An 18,299-nucleotide genomic window follows, 5' to 3' on the forward strand; every position below is an offset into this window, starting at 1 on the left:
TTACCAGCCAGTTTTATTCATACCTCCTGCATTTACGTACTTGAAAGTGAAAATGTTTTTTTTATATTAGTTAAGTTTTCATAAGGGTATTTTCAACCTATAATAACGTCTAGTCATGAAAGTCTATTGAGTATCACATACACTATTTTTTTCTGGATTTTTTTCCTGAGGACAGTGCTTGTTTTCAAATATTGTGCAAGCATTTTGTAAGAAAATGAGGTTGTATTTCATATTATGAAGAGAAGCAAAAACAATACAGATCTATTGAAAAAATCACTTAAAAATTCATGCAAAATAGAGTATATCTTAGAACAACTGCATGTTACTCTACATTCATTATACACTGAAACAAACACAGAATTTTAATTTTTTGGTCTTCAACATTTGTATGCATACTGAATATATAACACAAACACAACCTGCATAAGGCAGAAGTGGATTTTTTCTCTATTTTTATACTTTCCCAAAACGCAACAAATACCACTAAGTACAACATGACACATCATACTGTGAAGAAGCCACAAAGATAATGATGTTTAAAATAATGCATTTACAACATTACTTTATATAAAGATCCCTCACTTTCCCTATAATGTTGGATGTAAAGTAAGACTTATTCTACTGTAACATTAAATATACAAAGCTTTACGTTTATCTCTTGGAGATAATTACTTTTTTTTTTTTTTTTTTTCTAAATGGGTATATAATATATTATGAAAAGAATAATAATAACATTTTAAGAAAGATGTGCATGTGTACAGTGAAGGTGAATATATACCTTGAAGCATCATAACTTAAAAAATCATTAAAATGTCTTATATTGGGAAAAAAATAAATGTTTTGAAATATATATGTTTTTCTCAATGTTTAAATCTGGAAGAGACTTCAAAACGATTGGTAAATAATCAGTGATCCAATTAATTTAATCATACTAAAGACTGAAAGAACTTTAGGGCTAAAGATAGGAACACAACCATAACATTAAAGTTTGCTCCTTATACAGTCATAGTAATTTCTTGTATGTAATTTCAGACATTTTTGTTAGGTTTATTGTTTTCACATGTTTTTTTTTTACCTACCTTAGACATGAGAAAATGTTAGGAACTTCTATATTTTTTGATATGAGAAATAAATTTTAAGGAATTCTGAATGTTTCCATTATTGCATATCATAAATGTTTAGTACATACTCCTGACTGAAATCTATACATAATTTTATGACTCACATAGAAGAGGCCATTTAGTTCTTCACTTTGAACTAAAATTATCACCTCCTTTTGTTAAAATTTATTAAATGGATGATACAGTTACCTGTCAAGTTAGGTGAGAAAGTTTCCATCATTTTTCATCATGTTTGCAGGTGATGAATCTGCATGAATCTTAATCTAGATGATGAATCTTAAATGTTTGTTAAGTGCTGTTATTTTATTTATTTATTTATTTATTCATTTTGAGTATGGGTTCCAAGTCTTGTTTATGTATAATTATACACAGTGTGCATATGGATCCTTACATCTTGAAGACTGCACTTATATCTTGAAGGATGTGAAATGTTTTAAGCTGTATTAGCTGAAGAAGAGCATTGCTGTAATTTTTTGTTCAGCTGACGACTTTTATCATACTTTAAACTCTTACCCACAAATAGGTAGGGCTAACCTTGCATGAAGAACCTCAATGGAATTGTTTCCTGACCTCCTTAAACATAAATCTTTACAATTTCCACTGATGCAGTGTTTTAATGAAATTTTCACATTTTTTTTTTTAAGGCAACAACTGTTAAAACAACAAACAAACAAACAAAACCAACCAACAAACAAACAAAAAACACACTGGAATTCTAAAATATAAAATGCAAAATTGGCTAGAAACCTGCTGAAATGTCCTAGTACTACCCCAGAAGATGGACAGAACTAAGCTCCTCTACACCCTCTGCTAAAGGTGTGTAAGAAATGAGACATTCTCACATTAGGATGAGGTGCTGCAGAAGTGCTACCTTTCCATGGGTGTTTAATACACTCTGCAGAGAAAACTGTGGAAAGAAAAGACTTCTGTTTCTCTACTAAGGCATGGTTTTAAGAAGGACTGAACAACTCCTACTTGATTTGATGGGATATACTCCTTCTATCATTAGTGTTAAAATGCATAATATATTTTCAAATTTTGGAGATACTTGTGAAACAGCACAAAGGAACAGCATTTTGACACAATACATAAAATAAAAATTTAGGGAGTTTAAATATTAATATGTGAGTAACTTTTCTTATTTGGGATCTCTAATTCTCACAATTTTTGAGAAATATTAATTAAGACATTAGTATAAATTTAAGTATTTTTTTAATTACACATGAATACCCTGCTTTAGTTTGAGAGGAATTAGAGTAATCATGCCTGTTGCATATTTTAATTTGTATGGAATAATATTGTCTCCTTAATACAACAGTATGGTGGAATTCACTGGGATTATTGATCTGAGTGGAAAATTCAACCGTAGTTAGAGAAAATATCTTTTTTTTTATTTTTTTTATTTTTTTTTTCTCTTTAGTGTACACTGTGATTAGTGTTTCTGGTTACAAACATGTAACAAAGCATATTAGACAAATAAGTGTGGTAAACTTATTTTGCTCTTCACAAGAAACAATAATCAGTCAGTAAACTCAGAACTTAAAAGCAGGCATTTAGTCAGGGATAATTAGTGCCTGTTTGCTGATTTTCTGCCCAAATTATCCATATTTCTGGCATAAACCCCTGCTACTTAAGGGCTAGATGCAGTTCACAGCATACATTAACACTGTTTTTACATTAACATCCTCTGGGTCACAGCTGAATACATCAAAGCCATGGTAGGGACACTGATTAAAAGGAGAGTGCTTTATTCAAGAAACCAAGTTTTAGAGTGACAGGTGCTTGTTAAGGTTTCTCTGAGAAGAGAGGTGGAAGTTTTACTGACACTCACCAGGAATCAGGTAGGGCTTCAAAAGTATCTCTTACTGCTGGTCTTCCCCACTCCCTCATCCTCAAAATTTCAGAGATGAAGTCCCATTGCTGACTATCAAGCAATTGTGTTTTAAATTATTTACAACTAAGAAAAAGACTTTTCCAGATGAAACCATAAACTCACAATGATAACCTTATATGATTTTTATATTTGCATTTTATTTTTTTTTTATTTAAAGTAAAAGAAAAAAAAAAGCAAAATTTTTAAAGGAAACAATATATAATTTTCAAAGCTGTGGGATCACCTATTATGTTATAAGCTCATCTGAAGACTGATAGTTATTTAACAATCTAATTAGGACATAAAAATCTGAAAGCTTAAAGAAACTGTAAAATTGTGATAGACTGTTTCCTAAGCTCAAATTTAACCCAGAAAATAGCTTGCTGTACAGATAAGCCCTTCTTCTCCAATTAATTAATTTCATATATTTTGTGTTCCTAGCAATAACATCATACTGTTTCTTCATATGAAGGAACTGACACAATCATGTATGCAATATTATTCCGTCATTTTTAATTCAACATCTTTAATTTTATTTTACTGGTTCCAAGCAGATAATACTTGCATGTAAACATAGACATTTTCATGTCAGCTAACCCTCCATAACTGATTTGGAGAGACTCTCCCATAGTTATCTTTCACCACTCCAAACTTTTTTTTTTTTTTTTTTTTTAATCATGTTTGTGGAGAAAAAAATATCTGACAGAGTATCTTGCCAACAATGTTTAACATCTTCGTCAAAAACCTGAACAGGGGACAGGAAACGCTCAGCAAGTTTGCAGATGACACCAAACCTGGGCAACTGCTAGATTCAGTGAAAGGCAAGGCTTCCTTTCAGAGGAGCCTCAATAAGCCAGAGGAACAGGATAATAGTTATCAAATGTATAAAGTTCAACAAAGCCAAATCCAGAGTCCTGAAACTTGGACTTGGATTGACTGACTGTAATTCTGCAGAAAAACACAGGATCTAGGGAAGCAATTAGACCCTCTACTCAGTGCTAGTGAGACCATATCTGGAACATGCTGTCCCATTTCAAACACCCCAGTATGTGAGAGGGATGGCTGGGCTGGAGCAAGCACAGTGGAAGGCCAGGGGGCTGGATCACAACAGATGAGATACAGAGAGCCTCATTTTTTCAGGTTGGTGCTGAGGAGGCTGAGAGAAAATTTAATTGCCATCTTCGATTACATCGTGATTGGTTAGACAGAAGACTCTTCTGGATTGCACAGAGAAAGGACAGAAGGCAATGGTCACAAGTTACATCATGGGAAATCCCAGCTGCAGGTGGGAATCCCAGTTGCAGGTTGACCAAAAGTTGTTGAATTGCCATCCCTGGAAATTTACAAAACGTGCCTAGACTAGGAAGTGATCCAGATCTGAAGGCAGCCCTGCCTTGAAAGGATGTCCAGAGGTTCTTTCAACTTGATTTATTCTATGATTCTGTGGATCATTAATATAAATGGTAAATCATATAATAGTCCAGCGAACAATAATGTTCTCAAAGGACTGAGTACTCTTCTGCTATTTCGTTAGAGGCTTACTGCTTAGGACATATTAAGAACATTTATAAAATTGCCAAAATCACTCGTGTTATTTAAGAATTTTCAGATTCTGCCATTTACATTATGCACTTTGTACTGATTTTAATACATGCTTCTGAATTTTTCCATTTTAGAGTTTCTTGATATCAAACCCCTCTTAGATCTTTTAATGGATTGTTGTTTTAAAACACTTAAACATTGCTTGGAATTTCTTTATGAAACATAGTATTTTAAAATTAATACAGATACTGCACATTTAAAACTGTACCTCCATCTCAAAGTCTACAAAGTTAACAAAACATGCACACACGCATATACACACATGCAAAAACTATAGAAAAGCTTCCCTAAGAGAAATCCTCATTTTGATACAACTACATACAGGTCATAAACAAAACCTTATATAGTGTACACAAAAGTTCTGTGTATGCAGTAAGGTAGGCATACAAAGTATTAAAAAGTCCATCATCACTCAGTGTTTTACATTAACAAGACAGCTGAACAGATAAAATCAGCATTGCCTCTCTAAAGCAGTTATCTCAAGTTGTACATGGGTTATTTCAACTCAGCATCATAGCACATCTTTACTTTAAAAAGAGAAAAAGCATTGTCAAAACAATCTGATGGAGATAATGAAAGTTTTCCTCTCTGAAATCATAGTACCATAGTATTTATTATCTCTAAGTTAGAATTCAGCCATCTCTTCACTTCTACAGAGTAAGATGTCAGAAAGTTCAGTGACTTGTCCATGTCAACATATCCTTGTATATATACATGAATGTTTATAGAACTTACGCTTAATGAATAAGAATGCAGACATATCACCAACTTTTCTTCTGAAGTATCTTTTAAAGGTCCAGGAGCTTTATTTGGTGAAGCTAAGATACAAAGAACCAGCTCAGTTTTCTTTCATACCAGTTTCATGAAAGTTTGCAACAAATGCAATGTCAGTACATTAAATAGCTTATTAGCAATTAGCTTTATCAAGAAAAAGCTAGGATAAAGCTCATTGTGCTTTGTTTTCTAGAAGTCTCGTTCACACAGCTGAAGAGCCAACATACAGGACGTTCTGAAATTCACACGTGTGTACAGTTGGTAGTTGGTGGTGTATCTATCTGGCTCTTATTTTCCTTAGCATCATTCAGAGGTGATTCATTACCTATCTGGCACTTGAAGACTTGTTTGTAGGCCTTCCTAAAATTTTCAGAGAGAAATGCATATATAATCGGGTTCACAGAAGAATTGCTGTAAGCCAGGCAGTGTGCAATTATCCTGAAGATAAATGAAGCTTGAGTCAGTGGGAAAACTCCAAATTCAGCCCAGAGATGAATCACGTGATGTGGCAGCCAGGAGATGCCAAAAACCACTACCACCACCAACACAGTCTGTGCTGTCTGAGACAGGGAAAGGAAAACACAGATGTCTTATAAGCACTTATACAATTAATTTTAAACCTGCTTTAAAAGCATTGTTTATATAATAATAAAAAAAAAAAAAAAAAAAAAAAAAAAAAAAAGCACACAAATATAATACACTCTTAAATATTTATTAACAATAATATTTATTATCAAATGAACCTCATTACCTATATGGACTTTATTTTGAAGTAATGCAAGAAGAATTCTAGCCTTAAAAATTCTGCAGCAAAAGGGAAATACATCTCCTTGCTCAAAAATAAGGAATGATGTTCCTCACTTCCTACACAAAATCCTAGCCTTTTCTGATGTGCATACAGGCTTGATGTAACAAAATAATAATATAGGTCTTTGGGGCCTCTCATCCAGATCTAATAAGTTATATTTTAATTGGGTGCACAAGGATTTCTGACCAAAATTTCAAGAGATCTATTGTACATGAAGGCAGCTAGTGAAAGAGCTTAGAGCAGTCAGAATAAACATTTGCTGAAGAATCTAAAGAGGAGCAGAATTATATTGAAAATCTCTCATTTGAACATAAAATTTCCATGTGAGGATCATCCAACAACATTCTGGAATGAGACTAGGAAAAAAAAAAAAAAAAAAAAGACAAATAAGGAAGGAACTTGAATGTTCCTGTAATTGTACTTTGAACACAAGGAGCAAAATATCCTTGGTGCTGCCTCATCTTTCAGTATTTTCACAAGAAAGAGATATAAAGCTCCTTAGATCCCTTCTGACAGCCACAGTATCAGTCATTATAGACATTTCAGGTGTTGCAAGTATTTTTCCAAGGCACAAAGGAGTTTGATTGTTAATGTTTTCTTTACCTTTTGCTTACTTCAGAATCAGCTGTTATTGCTTTGCAGTTGCTGAAAAAAATAATACATGTATGGCTCTAACAAGTGCCACTTTCCCGATAAAAGCCTAATGGCAATGCTAAAGCATATTATGTTATTGGTCATTATAATTACTCTATTCACATTTCATAATTCTGCAGACAACTTCAGCTCTTCTTCACAAGCCAAACTAACCCACAATGTGATATATACTGCAGCACAGACAATCCTCCTGGATTTTTTGCTAATTTATTGACCCTAGTCTATACTTTCTTGAATTGATTAATGCTTGGTACTAATTCTTTGACCTAAATAATCACCATGTGACTTAACTTACAGAAAGTTGCAGGGAAAATCTTAATTTCTGTGGCAACAGGCTGAAATAATCTATGGGAGATATATGGCTGGTTAGCAAAATCTCACAACAGAAACCAAAGGACATACCTGTTGAAAATATAATTTTAGTCTCAAGGGTTCAAATGTCTTCACAACCTTTTTTTATATTTAGCCCTATTTATTTTAAGTCAGTTGATGCTAAAACAGCCACACAAATATTTTCTCTTTCAGCTGTCATCAGGAAAGTAGTCTTCCTTATGCTAACAAGGAAGTATAAATAAAGAACAGTTCATGCTCTGATCCATTTAATGCATTAATATTCTGGCTGAAAACACTGTCTGGATATTGCATGCACAGTTACTTCTTAAAATGTGTATTACTACATTTTTTTTTTCAAAATTAAGATGAACAAACAACAACAACAAGAAGCCTGGCACCAGGAAAATCACTGACTCTTAATACTGTATACACTGAAAGCTGAGGTTGACCATGTGTCTCTTGTAACTATTGTACTTAAGGTATTTCATATCAGCAGCATAAGTAGCTCTGCATAATGGATCCTCACAACTTCTGTTTTTTACCATTATTCCTCCTAAGCTTCACTTCAGAGCTTACCTTTCCACTATGACTATAATTTGCAACCAAGGTAACACTAAAGGGCAGCTCTTTTTTACCTAATGGGATCTTGCTTACGGTTCCTCATTAGCAAATAAAAACTGCCTGAAATGAATGATGCTAATATTGCTGCTTTGTGACCAAACAGCACAAAGAATAGCATTTAGGCACTTTCATAATTTAAAATAACTTTTTTTTTTTTTTTTTTTTTTTTTTTCCAGACACAAGACAAATTAATTTTAAGATTCTACTACTAAAATTTTATAAAGCTGTGAATAAAGCTAGAAATGTAGAACTGGGTCTGAAATGCATTCTTGTTAACAAAATAGCAGCAGAAGAACACACAGTAACCAGATAGATAAAAAATACTAATGAAAACAGAGTTGCTTTGAAAAAGTGAGTTATGGCCTTAGGATCAGAAAATTCTAAGTAAAAAAAAAAAAAATAAATAAAAATCTTAGTTTTATGCTTCTTTTTATTTGCCCTTTGCTCACTGAACCCTGAGGTGCCCAGGCAGTCTTGGACTTACCTGCAATGCCTCAAACTATGAAAGCAAGTTCATAGCTAGATCTGATTTTTATTTGAAATGTCAAGAGCTAGTCCTTAGAGGAAATGCACAGATATTTCCAGTTTGAGAATAATGTACATGAGAATAGAGTTGGCAACACAGAGAACGCTTTTGAAAACTACACCTTTGGCCTTGATGAGAGCAAGTGCAAAATATTTATGTTAAGTGTTCTACAGAATCAGGGATGTAATATTTTCAATTCTAGAAATTAAAATCTATGACAAGATTATAATTTTTTATTATTTTTTTTTAACACAGAGAGTGCATAAATAATAGATTATTTATTCCCTGTTGAGCCCATGTATATCTCATCTACATTGCAGATAGTCTGCATGCCCATATGGTAATAGTGATCAGATCAAATGAAGAGCTGTAGCCTAAGGGTTTTTTCTGACTCCACATTCATAAACTGAGAAGTTAGTCAAATGATTACTGTGGTCAAATCTGCTCAAAAATCAGAACCATATTATATTATCTGTCAAATTCTCTACATGAACACATCTTTCAAATATTGCTGTAAATTGCAAAGCTAATATTCTGCTTTAAAGACCCTTCACAATTTTACTGGTAGCCAGTATATAACTGAAGTCTTGAACTTAAAAGAAAAAAATGTTTTATGGAAAATCATAAAATAATTTAAGTTTATTTTTAGCCTTCTATCAGGAAGTACAATTAATCTCAGTTGCAAGTCCCATCATACAAGCTAGGAGTTCTTCATTAAAAGAAATCAGCTAGTTTAAGAAAAAATAAAATATTTACAAGGTAGAAAAAAAGGCTGGTAAGGCAAAAGAAACATTTACATTATAGAGAGGTGGTCTCTCCATATCTAAATTTCAGATGCTCCCATGTTCAAAATACAAAGATCTCACGTAATGGCTTGACCCACTATGGTAGAAAACACAGATCAAAGAAGATTCCCATCCTGCTGAGTTCAATGCGAGACTGAATATGTCATTAAATACTTCATTTCAAATCCTCCTCTCAATTATGGCTTTGGCAACAAGCAATAGAATACCAAACTATCTTACCCATAAAACTAAAATATAAACAAATAGGAATTGTTAATGAAAGAAATCTACCTTTTTCTTGGATGCTTCTGACTTCTTTGACATGTTTCTCAACTTTTTATGCAGATGATTAAGGACCTGAAAAGATTAATTTGCATCTTGTATTTCACCATTTTCTAAAATTCAAAAACATTGTTTTTAGAGTATAATCTCCAGTACTGCATGAATTGCTTACAAACATCAATGATACAATTTACACATTTAAGAAGAGCATGGTATAAAATCTAAAGGAATTGTATATCTGTGTCTTTGTGAATCAACAAATACAAAGCACATCACAGCTGAATTCTAGTATCAAAATACAGATGTATTACATAACAAATACACATTATGATTGAACAAGGCAATAAATTGAAACCTATCCTGTAACAAGAATTAGCAATCATTCTTCTTTCATAAAAATGTCAATGCTTGTTAATTTAGAATGACCTTTACTGCATGTAACATAAAAAGTGTATGTTTTGAGTCAGAGCTTTTCTGAGTCACCTGCATAATTTGCTTTCTTCAGATGGATGTTTGGTTAATATAATCAGCATGTTGGCACTATTTGATCTTCCAAAAAGACTAAGCTTTTTACAAATAATTTATAATAAGATGTATCTCACATGAGATACGACCTTTATGTACAATTTGATGACACTTGTCATATACCTTTCACAGATATTTTTTCACTATGTCTCAAAATGATATATCAACCAAGCATATGGTCCAAATTTTAACATAAATGTAATGATTTTCACATAAGGTTTTGGATAGTGGATGCATAGTGAAGCATGCCCTTTTTCTGTAGTCTTTGTTAACTGAGTTTAATATATTCATATAGCATGATTTATAGGTATGTGGGGAGGCAGGGAATATGCTCTTCACCTGCATATATTTAACCAGTAGTAAATCACACAGAATCAAGAAAGGGAAATACTTAATTAAACTCCACAGTTTAATTATAATATGGTAAGTGTGTGTGTGTGTGTATCTTTTTGCAAAAATTCAGAGTGAAGAGCTCAGTTAGATGATGATGATCTTGGGGTTAGAATTTACATAGCTCTAAGATTAACTGAGAACAATTAAACAGATAAGATCATCCAGAGTTAAAGTATGCATTAAAAAGACCTTTTGAAGGAATATAATACTGTACGTGAGGGTTTCTAAGGAGGTTTTTTGAGGTTTCTTGAAAGAGTATAAATTCTCTGTTTTCTCTGATTTCTTTGGGATGCATGGCTAACCACTACCAGGACAGGACAACCAGAGAAGATGACACAGCGATTTGATACCACTGTGGCATTTAAGTCTTACAAACATACAGAATGAGCTAAGACAAATAGGATAATATTTGTGAGTAACCACAGATCACCAGTGGATTCCATTTTTTAAAAGTCTGCTCTTATCTATCAGCAAACTGCAAAAATATATAAATAAATAAATAAAATTGTGACATAACATCTGAAATGCAGTTTTGCTTATCTGTATACAAATGTGTTTGTGTGTCAGCCCTGTGCACTTTCCCTACTCTGAAATGCCAGTCTGGCTGCCACCAGGCTAACCTGAGCCCCAGGAAGGCAGGAAAAAAAAACAAATGGGTTTTCTCTGAGAAGCTCTGGCTTTGGCTGGATCCCAGCTGTTCTTCCTTCTCCAGGATGAAGAAAACAAACAGAAAAGCATAGAAGAGCCCCTGAGATGCAGCACAGGAGCAGAGATGTGTCCCCCAGGCTCACACATTCTTTATTTGCCTGCAGTCACCATGTACAGCACAGCTGAATTGTTTAGTCTGTGGTTGTAAAAACAAAAGAGCATGGGAGAAATACAGCAAAGTTCACTTCCCATCACTTTTGCTTAAATTATTGCCCCCCTTCCCATAACTTAAATAGATGAACTTTTTCTACTGGACCTTTGCAAATCCTGTCTCCTGTCACCTTGATACTTTACTAAACTGTGATTTTCACTCAGAATCTAACGCTAAAGCTTGACAGACTCTTCCCAAAACTTAGTACTGCAAAATCTTCTTTTAAGTATATAAACTTTCTTTTTCTTTTGTTCTGAACCTTGTAATACAAGCTTTTGCATTGCATCTTTCTCTGTTCCAAAGAAAGATGCAGTAAACAAAGACATTATTGAATATTTTGGGATGTTGAAGATTTAGGTGATAACCTCCCAATTAATCCTTCTCAAGTTTCCCTATTTCGGATTATGTATGTATGTCATGAAATAAGGATGTGCAGCCTCTGCAGTGAAAACATGCTGGCTCTGTGTGGTAGTGTACCAGATGGTATGCAAACCAGCAGCAAGAGAAATAGGCAGAATTTAATTACCTATCAACAGCCGTGGAACAGTACTCAGAGACCTACACAGAAAGCTGTAGAGGGATATTAAGAACCATGTTTATGCACAAACACTACAAGGCAAATCAAAGACACCACTCCTCACTGCCCTTTAAAAACTCTCTTCTTTGGGCCAAGGAATAATCAATTGTTCCTCTTACAGCCACTGTCACTTCACCTGAATGAATAATAATTCTTACATTCCTTTCATTTTGTCTCAAGTTATTCTTCTAAAGAAAGTGTTCTTCAAAATACCCACTAATGCATTTACACACGCATATTTAACTCACAGAATAAAATATGAGCCTTGCTGGAATAAATAAATAAATAAGTCACAACCTGTTCTAATCAGATGTTACATTTCAAATAAAATCAGCCCTGTGGAAAAATTAGCTCTTTACATGAAACTGCTAACTCCAGCTTTTGTGTACCTGTTGACCAGCAATCATGTTTGGCTTTTGAGGAGGGAATAGCTTTCCTGTGTTCTGGAGATGAGGATGGGGTTCTGGGGGATGAGAGATATGATGTTGTACCAGAGGGTGTAAGGAGTCTTGCAGGATTATGAGAATAGAATTTCCAGGCTGGTCTAGACCGTAGTACCAAAACCACCACAACAGCATTTGGGAGGCCCTTGCTTTCGCCCTCAGACTATTTCATTTTGCTCTCAGCTGTTTCAGAGACTATCTTCAGATGGCTTGAGAGTACAGTCTAAGGGATGATGATGAAATGAAGCTGGAAAAGGGATTTTCCAATAGGGAAGGGAAAAAATAGCCAAAATTATCTATGCTTGTTCAAACAGGTCTGCCAAACAATATAAAAGTTTGAAGCCTGCACTGCTTCAAAGCATGTTTCTTGTCTGGCTGTAAGCAATCATTCCACTGCCTACACCTTCCTTATTTGTTAGTTTATCCATTTAAAATCATGCTGCAGGAAAGCCAGCCCAAGGTCATTATCTAATAAGAGTGAACTGCTTGTTTAACAGAGCCATAATGTGAGCATTACATTCTGAACCATATTTTATAATATGAACCCGATTTAAATTCAAGTGCCTTTGACTGCAATCCACTTTTTGAAGTAATGCTGCTACTTTTATTGTGACAACAGATCCTTCACCCTCTTTCATTTAATAGTATGTCACTAACATGTCATATCCTTTATTTCTCTTTTCAGTGTAGTTTAGCCTTCTCCAATAAAGTTTTCCCTCTCTGCTCAGCAAAATTTAAGATATATAAGATATATATTTATATTATATATATTTAAGATATATAAATATATATATTTATATATATAAATATATATTTATATATTTAAGATATATAAGATATATACCTAAGATATATATAAGACATAATATATATATAAGATATATATCTAAGATATAGTCTTATGCCAAGAACCATGTAAGTTTGCATATTATCTTGACTCCTATTTTTTATGGCTTATTTTTAACCAACCCTGTAAATCATACATGACTTTCATGAATTCAGAATGTTCAGAATGATAGATAATAATGGAAACATTCTTCAGGCAAGAAATAAATTAAAAAGTAGCTTTTAACATTATACCTCTATAAAAGGAAAAGTTTGTTAATGATTTTAGGTGACCAACCTAGAGGCTTGAAAGAGGTCTGATGTTCAAGGACTGAAGCCTTATAGCTAGGTACTCAGAAGCAGAGGCACCCAAAATCAGTTTTCACATTGCACTACCGTGACGGATGTCAATTGGTAGAAGATCACTGTGCATCAGTTATCGTTTTGCCATTTAAGAGCACATTAGTGAGCAAACATATTCATGTTACGAAACACATACTAAACATCTGTAACCAATAATATGCCAAGTAATACTCTAAGCTATAAAAAAAGAATACAGGCTGTCTATAAGTATGCAGTGCTATAACTCAGCTAATAACTACATAATCACCACTCCTCTGGCTGCAGTAGTAAGCTCCTTTAAAGAGTAGTTCTGTGAGCTGTCTGGAGCCAATTACAGCTGGCTTCCTAAGGATTTGTGATTTCTTGACTGTGTGATCCCAAAAAGCTGAGCGTTCTCCATGAGCAAGCACTACCCAAGATCTCTTCCCCATGTGGGCTGTCTGGTGTTCAACAGCTGAGTGCAAACTGGCTGTCCTTAAAGGACAGAGAAGATTGAGCCTCTTCATCTTCTGCATTGGCTGCTGTTGTCACAAAACTAGAGAAATATCATTCCTTCTCACTCTCTCTCCTATATTCACTTCTGTTCCACATTTAATTAAAAATGGCACAAAGGTTTTTGTGGGAGAGAGGAAAAGCAGAGCTGTACACATATGACAGAGCATGGTCTCTGCCTTAAGAATGTATTATGTGAGATTGCCAGTTCTGATTTTGTGGCATATACTGTTATTTAAGCACTTCTGTAGTTTGCAACAGTATTGCTCTCCACTGGGAACAACACCCCCTGAAAATGAATCTCTCCTAACATAATTTAAGAGAGACTGAGAGAGGAAAAGAACTCAATCCCCCTTAGAGAGCCTAAAAAATGAGACTTTCAAAACTGAAAGTTCAATTGCAATTTGCTTAGAAATGAAACAGAAATGTCTTAAAGGAGCCTGGAAAAGGCAATATATTCAAATAGAGAAATGCATCTCCTTTGTCTTAATCTACTGTATCAGAAAATTGCATTATTTAGCTGATTCACAGTTCATGAAAACTAGGGAAGTCCATAAGAAACTAATGTGTTTAGATTTGTAATACTTCTGAGACTCTTACACAGCAGCTATCCTCTAACCATGCATGCATTGAGAAGCTAACATATTGGTTGTACTTCAGAGCATTTTAGTGACATCAGTAAGAGCTCACAGCAATCGCTTTGATGGACATCCGGGAGAGCAGCAGTGACTTTGACAAATGTAAGACTTAGCTCTGATTTTCAACTTTTATCATTCTTAATTTCTCCCTCTCTCTACCCCATGTGCCCCACAATATTCCAGTTGGAGATGTGTCAGTGGTTCTGAAATGGGGGCAAGAATAAGCCTTTATGCTGCAGGGTGCAAACACCTTCAATATAGCCTCTTATGAATCAAGGCATTTTTCAGCTTTATTGACACTGGTGGGAATACAAAGTATCTCCTAGAGTTCATCCTTTTATGTTGGATCCTCCAGCTTGGCGCTGTGGCAAGTAGGATTGTATATTCAGGCTCAAAACACATAAATCCTCAGACCAGGCAAGGGTGAGATCTCAGCCTGGCAGCAATCAGAGCGCAAGATTTTAGTTGTAACTTGGAATTGCCTTGTTTTTATTAACTCGTTCTAGGCATGTATTTCACACAGGTTTGTTGTTTTTTAGTTACACATATTCATATTGATACTGAGATACTTACTTTAGTATAAGTGCTTTGTAGCATGGTGTGTTCTGCTTAGTATGCTTAGATTTCCTTTTCTATTATTTATTTATTTATTTTTCTATGATATGCAAGTCTGTCTTAATTTTTAAAAATTTGCTTTCAATTTTCAGTCACATAATTATATTTTGAAGGCTGGTAATCTATGCTGAAATTGAAGACACTTTGGCTTTTGAAAATAAAAGAATTTTTAATGGCTGGAAAGCTTCCTCTACACACATTCAGTAATAGTCTCCCTGTAATATTCATTATTTTCTTATAGCTCCAATGATCTAAGGCAACAACAGGTTTCTTCCCTCTCACAGCTCAGTCACATTCACCACTGCAGAAGAGATGCCAGTGTATTTACTGAGGGAAAGCAGAATTCAATTTATGCATGAAAACATGCATTTTCTTCTCCCTTTGCTGGGTTGGACTTTGCTTCTAAACTACTGTTTGTAGTGAAAAAGTCCTTCGAGTTCTGCATAACTCAAAGTTTTAGCAAAGTTAAATGCCATTCCAGCACTTCCACAATTAAACTGACATAATTTATATAACACATACAGCTGAACAGAACATAAAATTATTTGTTCACATTAAATACATTAACTTTAACTATCCAGTTTGCTAATTAAAGTCACTTCTCAATACCTAAGCAGTCCTTATCTGCAAGAGCAAACCTATCCTCGTGAACACAAATTATTGCCCAAGGATAAATCTGGACTGGAGATTGCTGTCACAGAAACAGGAGGATCTGGGAGGATCTCTGTGCAGCCCAGAAGGTTACAGCCTGTGCTCCGGATCTTGTCAGAGAGCAGTGGATGCTACACTGAAGGCTGCAATTAACATTTGTAGAAAAACATCACTGTTGCCTCAGCAGAAAGCCTTTAAGCACCTCTATTCAGGCAACCTTACTAGCTGCTTTTTCCTACCCAGGTCCTCAGTCACTGCTTTCTAGTACCTGCCCATGCTGAATTCAGAGGTAAACCTCCCATTCGCTTCAATGGGGGCAAGACCAGGCTCAGAATGACCAGGCAACATGATGAGCCTTTTGCTCTTATCAAGTATTAATCAGATCAGATCAGATTGACAGGCTTGTGTCATATTTTGTCAGCACGCTGTACTTTAAGGAACTGAAATGCTGTGTTTGAAGCCTGAACAACTTGTTGCTTGGTTGCACATGGCTTGAGTTAAACTCCTCATACAGTACTGCAAGGAAAGAGGAGAGTTATGTTCACAGAGAAAGCTTCTGAGGTTTCTCAACACTTTGCAAGGAGGACGTCTGGCAAAGGGGTCCCTCTAATTAAAGGAACAACACCCCCCACCTGTCCCACACCCCATGCAATCCCTGACCTTTCCATGTCATACCTTGTCCCCCCCCATCCCTCAGCTATAAAACCTGCCCCCTCCTTCTGCACTGCAAACACCCCTGCCCCATCACCTCCTAACACTGCTGGCTCCCACCAGTGCCATGTCCCTGCATGTTTCCAGAGATGTCCCTCAGGCTCATGGACAAAAACCACCATGGTCACCCCCCCACTCCTTCCATATGCCCTCCACCACTACCTGCCTTGCCCCACCTTGGCATAGCAGAACGAGATGAGCAGCAGTGGAAGCAGATAGCCGAAGATGAATGTGCAGACCACATAGACCTTCTTGTGGCGTGGGTTGGGCCAGTGCTCCCAGCAAAAGGTCTGGTTGCTCTTCTCACTGTGGATGAGGCGCTGGTGGTGAGCCACGGGCGAGGCCATGGCAAAGGAGAGTGCCCAGATGAGCCCAACGCCCATCAGTGCGTTGCGGGAGACACGCAAGGTTGAGGAGCGGCGGGAGTGCACGATGGCCACGTAGCGGTCCACGGACATGGCTGAGAGCGTGAAGATGCTCACCAGCATGGAGACAGTGAAGAAGTAATGGGTGAACTTGCAGATGAAGGCGCCCAGCACCCAGGTGGGCAGCACGTAGACCGTGGACTGAAAGGGGATGCAGAAGAGCAGGTAGGCCAGGTCGGCGATGCTCAGGTTGAGGATGAAGATGTTGGTGGTGCTGCGCCGCTTGCCTGGCTTGCTCCGAGCCAGCACCGTGATCACCAGAGAGTTGCCCAGCACCCCCAGGGCGAAGATCAAGAAGAAGATGATCAAGGTGATGAAGTTCTCAATGCCGATGCCGAAAAGGGGCTTCCCCCCCGCCTCCGGCAGCCCGGAGAGGTTCAAGTCCCCGCGGGGCGGCTCTGCCCCAGCTCGCGACTGGTTGAAGGGCTCCCCGGCCTCCATCCTCCCCCGTTCCCCCCGGCCAAAGTTTCCTCGGGCTGAAGGCGGAGGCGAAGCCCCCCCCGGCCCCTCTCCCCCCTCCCCGCAAGCTCCGGGCAGGGCTGGAGGGGAGGAGGCAGAGGAGGGAGGCGAGGAGGAGGAAGGCGCCGCCGCCTCCTCTCCTCTCCGCTCCGCTCCGCGCCGCTCCGCCGCTGGGGGAGGCAGCTCCGAAGGCTCCCCCGGAGCCCCCCCAGATGCTCCCGGGCCCGCCCCGGGGGGCGGCGGAGCCTCCGCGCCTCGCCGCGATGGGAGGCCGCCGGCTCGGGGACGGAGCGCAGGGCGTGGAGGGGGGAGTGGAGGAAAGGGGGTTGGCTTTTCTTCCTCGGTTTAGCTTCTTAATCGCAGCCGCAAGCCCCCCGCCGTGGCTGTCGGGGAGCGGAGCCCACCTCGAGAAACTTCTCGCTGCTTTTTGGGTTCGGGTTTGGGAGGCTCGGGAGGCAGCGCGCTGGCAGGTGGCTGCTGCAAAGCCGCTCCAGAGGACGTGTGTGGAGGCGCCTGCATGAACCTCCAGCAGCTGGAGGACACGAAGAGTTGGTCCGGGCCAAACACTGCCTGGTCTCGCTGTTTTCACCTCCCTCGCAGGCTGCTATTAAATATTCTGTCATAGGCGGTAGTTCGCAGGATGAAAAGTGGCTGTAACTCCATCCAAGAAGGAAAGAAAAAAAAAACGAAATAGAGAGTTTGGCCACTTTTCACATTAGCATCACGAAGAACGTGTTTCCAAATTTCACCACTGCTCTGCTATGTGTCTTGTTAGCAATAAACTCAGAGCCGGGCAGCTGCAGGGAATTCTTCAAGCTGCCAAAATTAGAGCAACTAAAAAGTAATTTTCTTCAGAGATGGACAAAAACTCCTTCATAAACTGGGCGTGAGGTCTTGTAAATATGCACATACACACACACACACCTTGTCACTGAGACAGGTTTTCTTGAGAGTTTTTAAAACAT

At 37.2% G+C, this 18,299-nt stretch overlaps 1 protein-coding gene across 1 annotated transcript; it reads right to left on the minus strand.

Moving 5' to 3' along the window:
* Positions 1 to 3,368: 3,368 nt before the first annotated feature.
* GALR1 (galanin receptor 1) lies at positions 3,369 to 17,316 on the minus strand. Its single transcript, XM_032182175.1, has 3 exons — positions 16,627 to 17,316; positions 9,389 to 9,454; positions 3,369 to 5,930 (listed from the first exon to the last, which is right to left on the minus strand). The coding sequence occupies exons 1-3, from the start codon at positions 17,314 to 17,316 to the stop codon at positions 5,613 to 5,615; spliced, it is 1,074 nt and encodes a 357-aa protein (XP_032038066.1). The 3' UTR covers positions 3,369 to 5,612.
* Positions 17,317 to 18,299: the final 983 nt, after the last annotated feature.

The sequence above is a fragment of the Aythya fuligula genome, chromosome 2, assembly GCF_009819795.1.
Source record: "Aythya fuligula isolate bAytFul2 chromosome 2, bAytFul2.pri, whole genome shotgun sequence".
Taxonomy (NCBI): domain Eukaryota; kingdom Metazoa; phylum Chordata; class Aves; order Anseriformes; family Anatidae; genus Aythya; species Aythya fuligula.

Bases quoted from the DNA above. Each gene is read 5' to 3' on its own strand.
- GALR1 (XM_032182175.1), bottom strand. From the start codon at position 17,316: ATGGAGGCCGGGGAGCCCTTCAACCAGTCGCGAGCTGGGGCAGAGCCG. The intron at 9,455-16,626 runs GTGGGGCAAGGC...TAATCTTTTCAG, and splicing joins TCTCGTTCTGCTATGCCAAG to GTCCTTAATCATCTGCATAA. The intron at 5,931-9,388 runs GTAGATTTCTTT...TCCCTGTCTCAG, and splicing joins CAGAAGCATCCAAGAAAAAG to ACAGCACAGACTGTGTTGGT.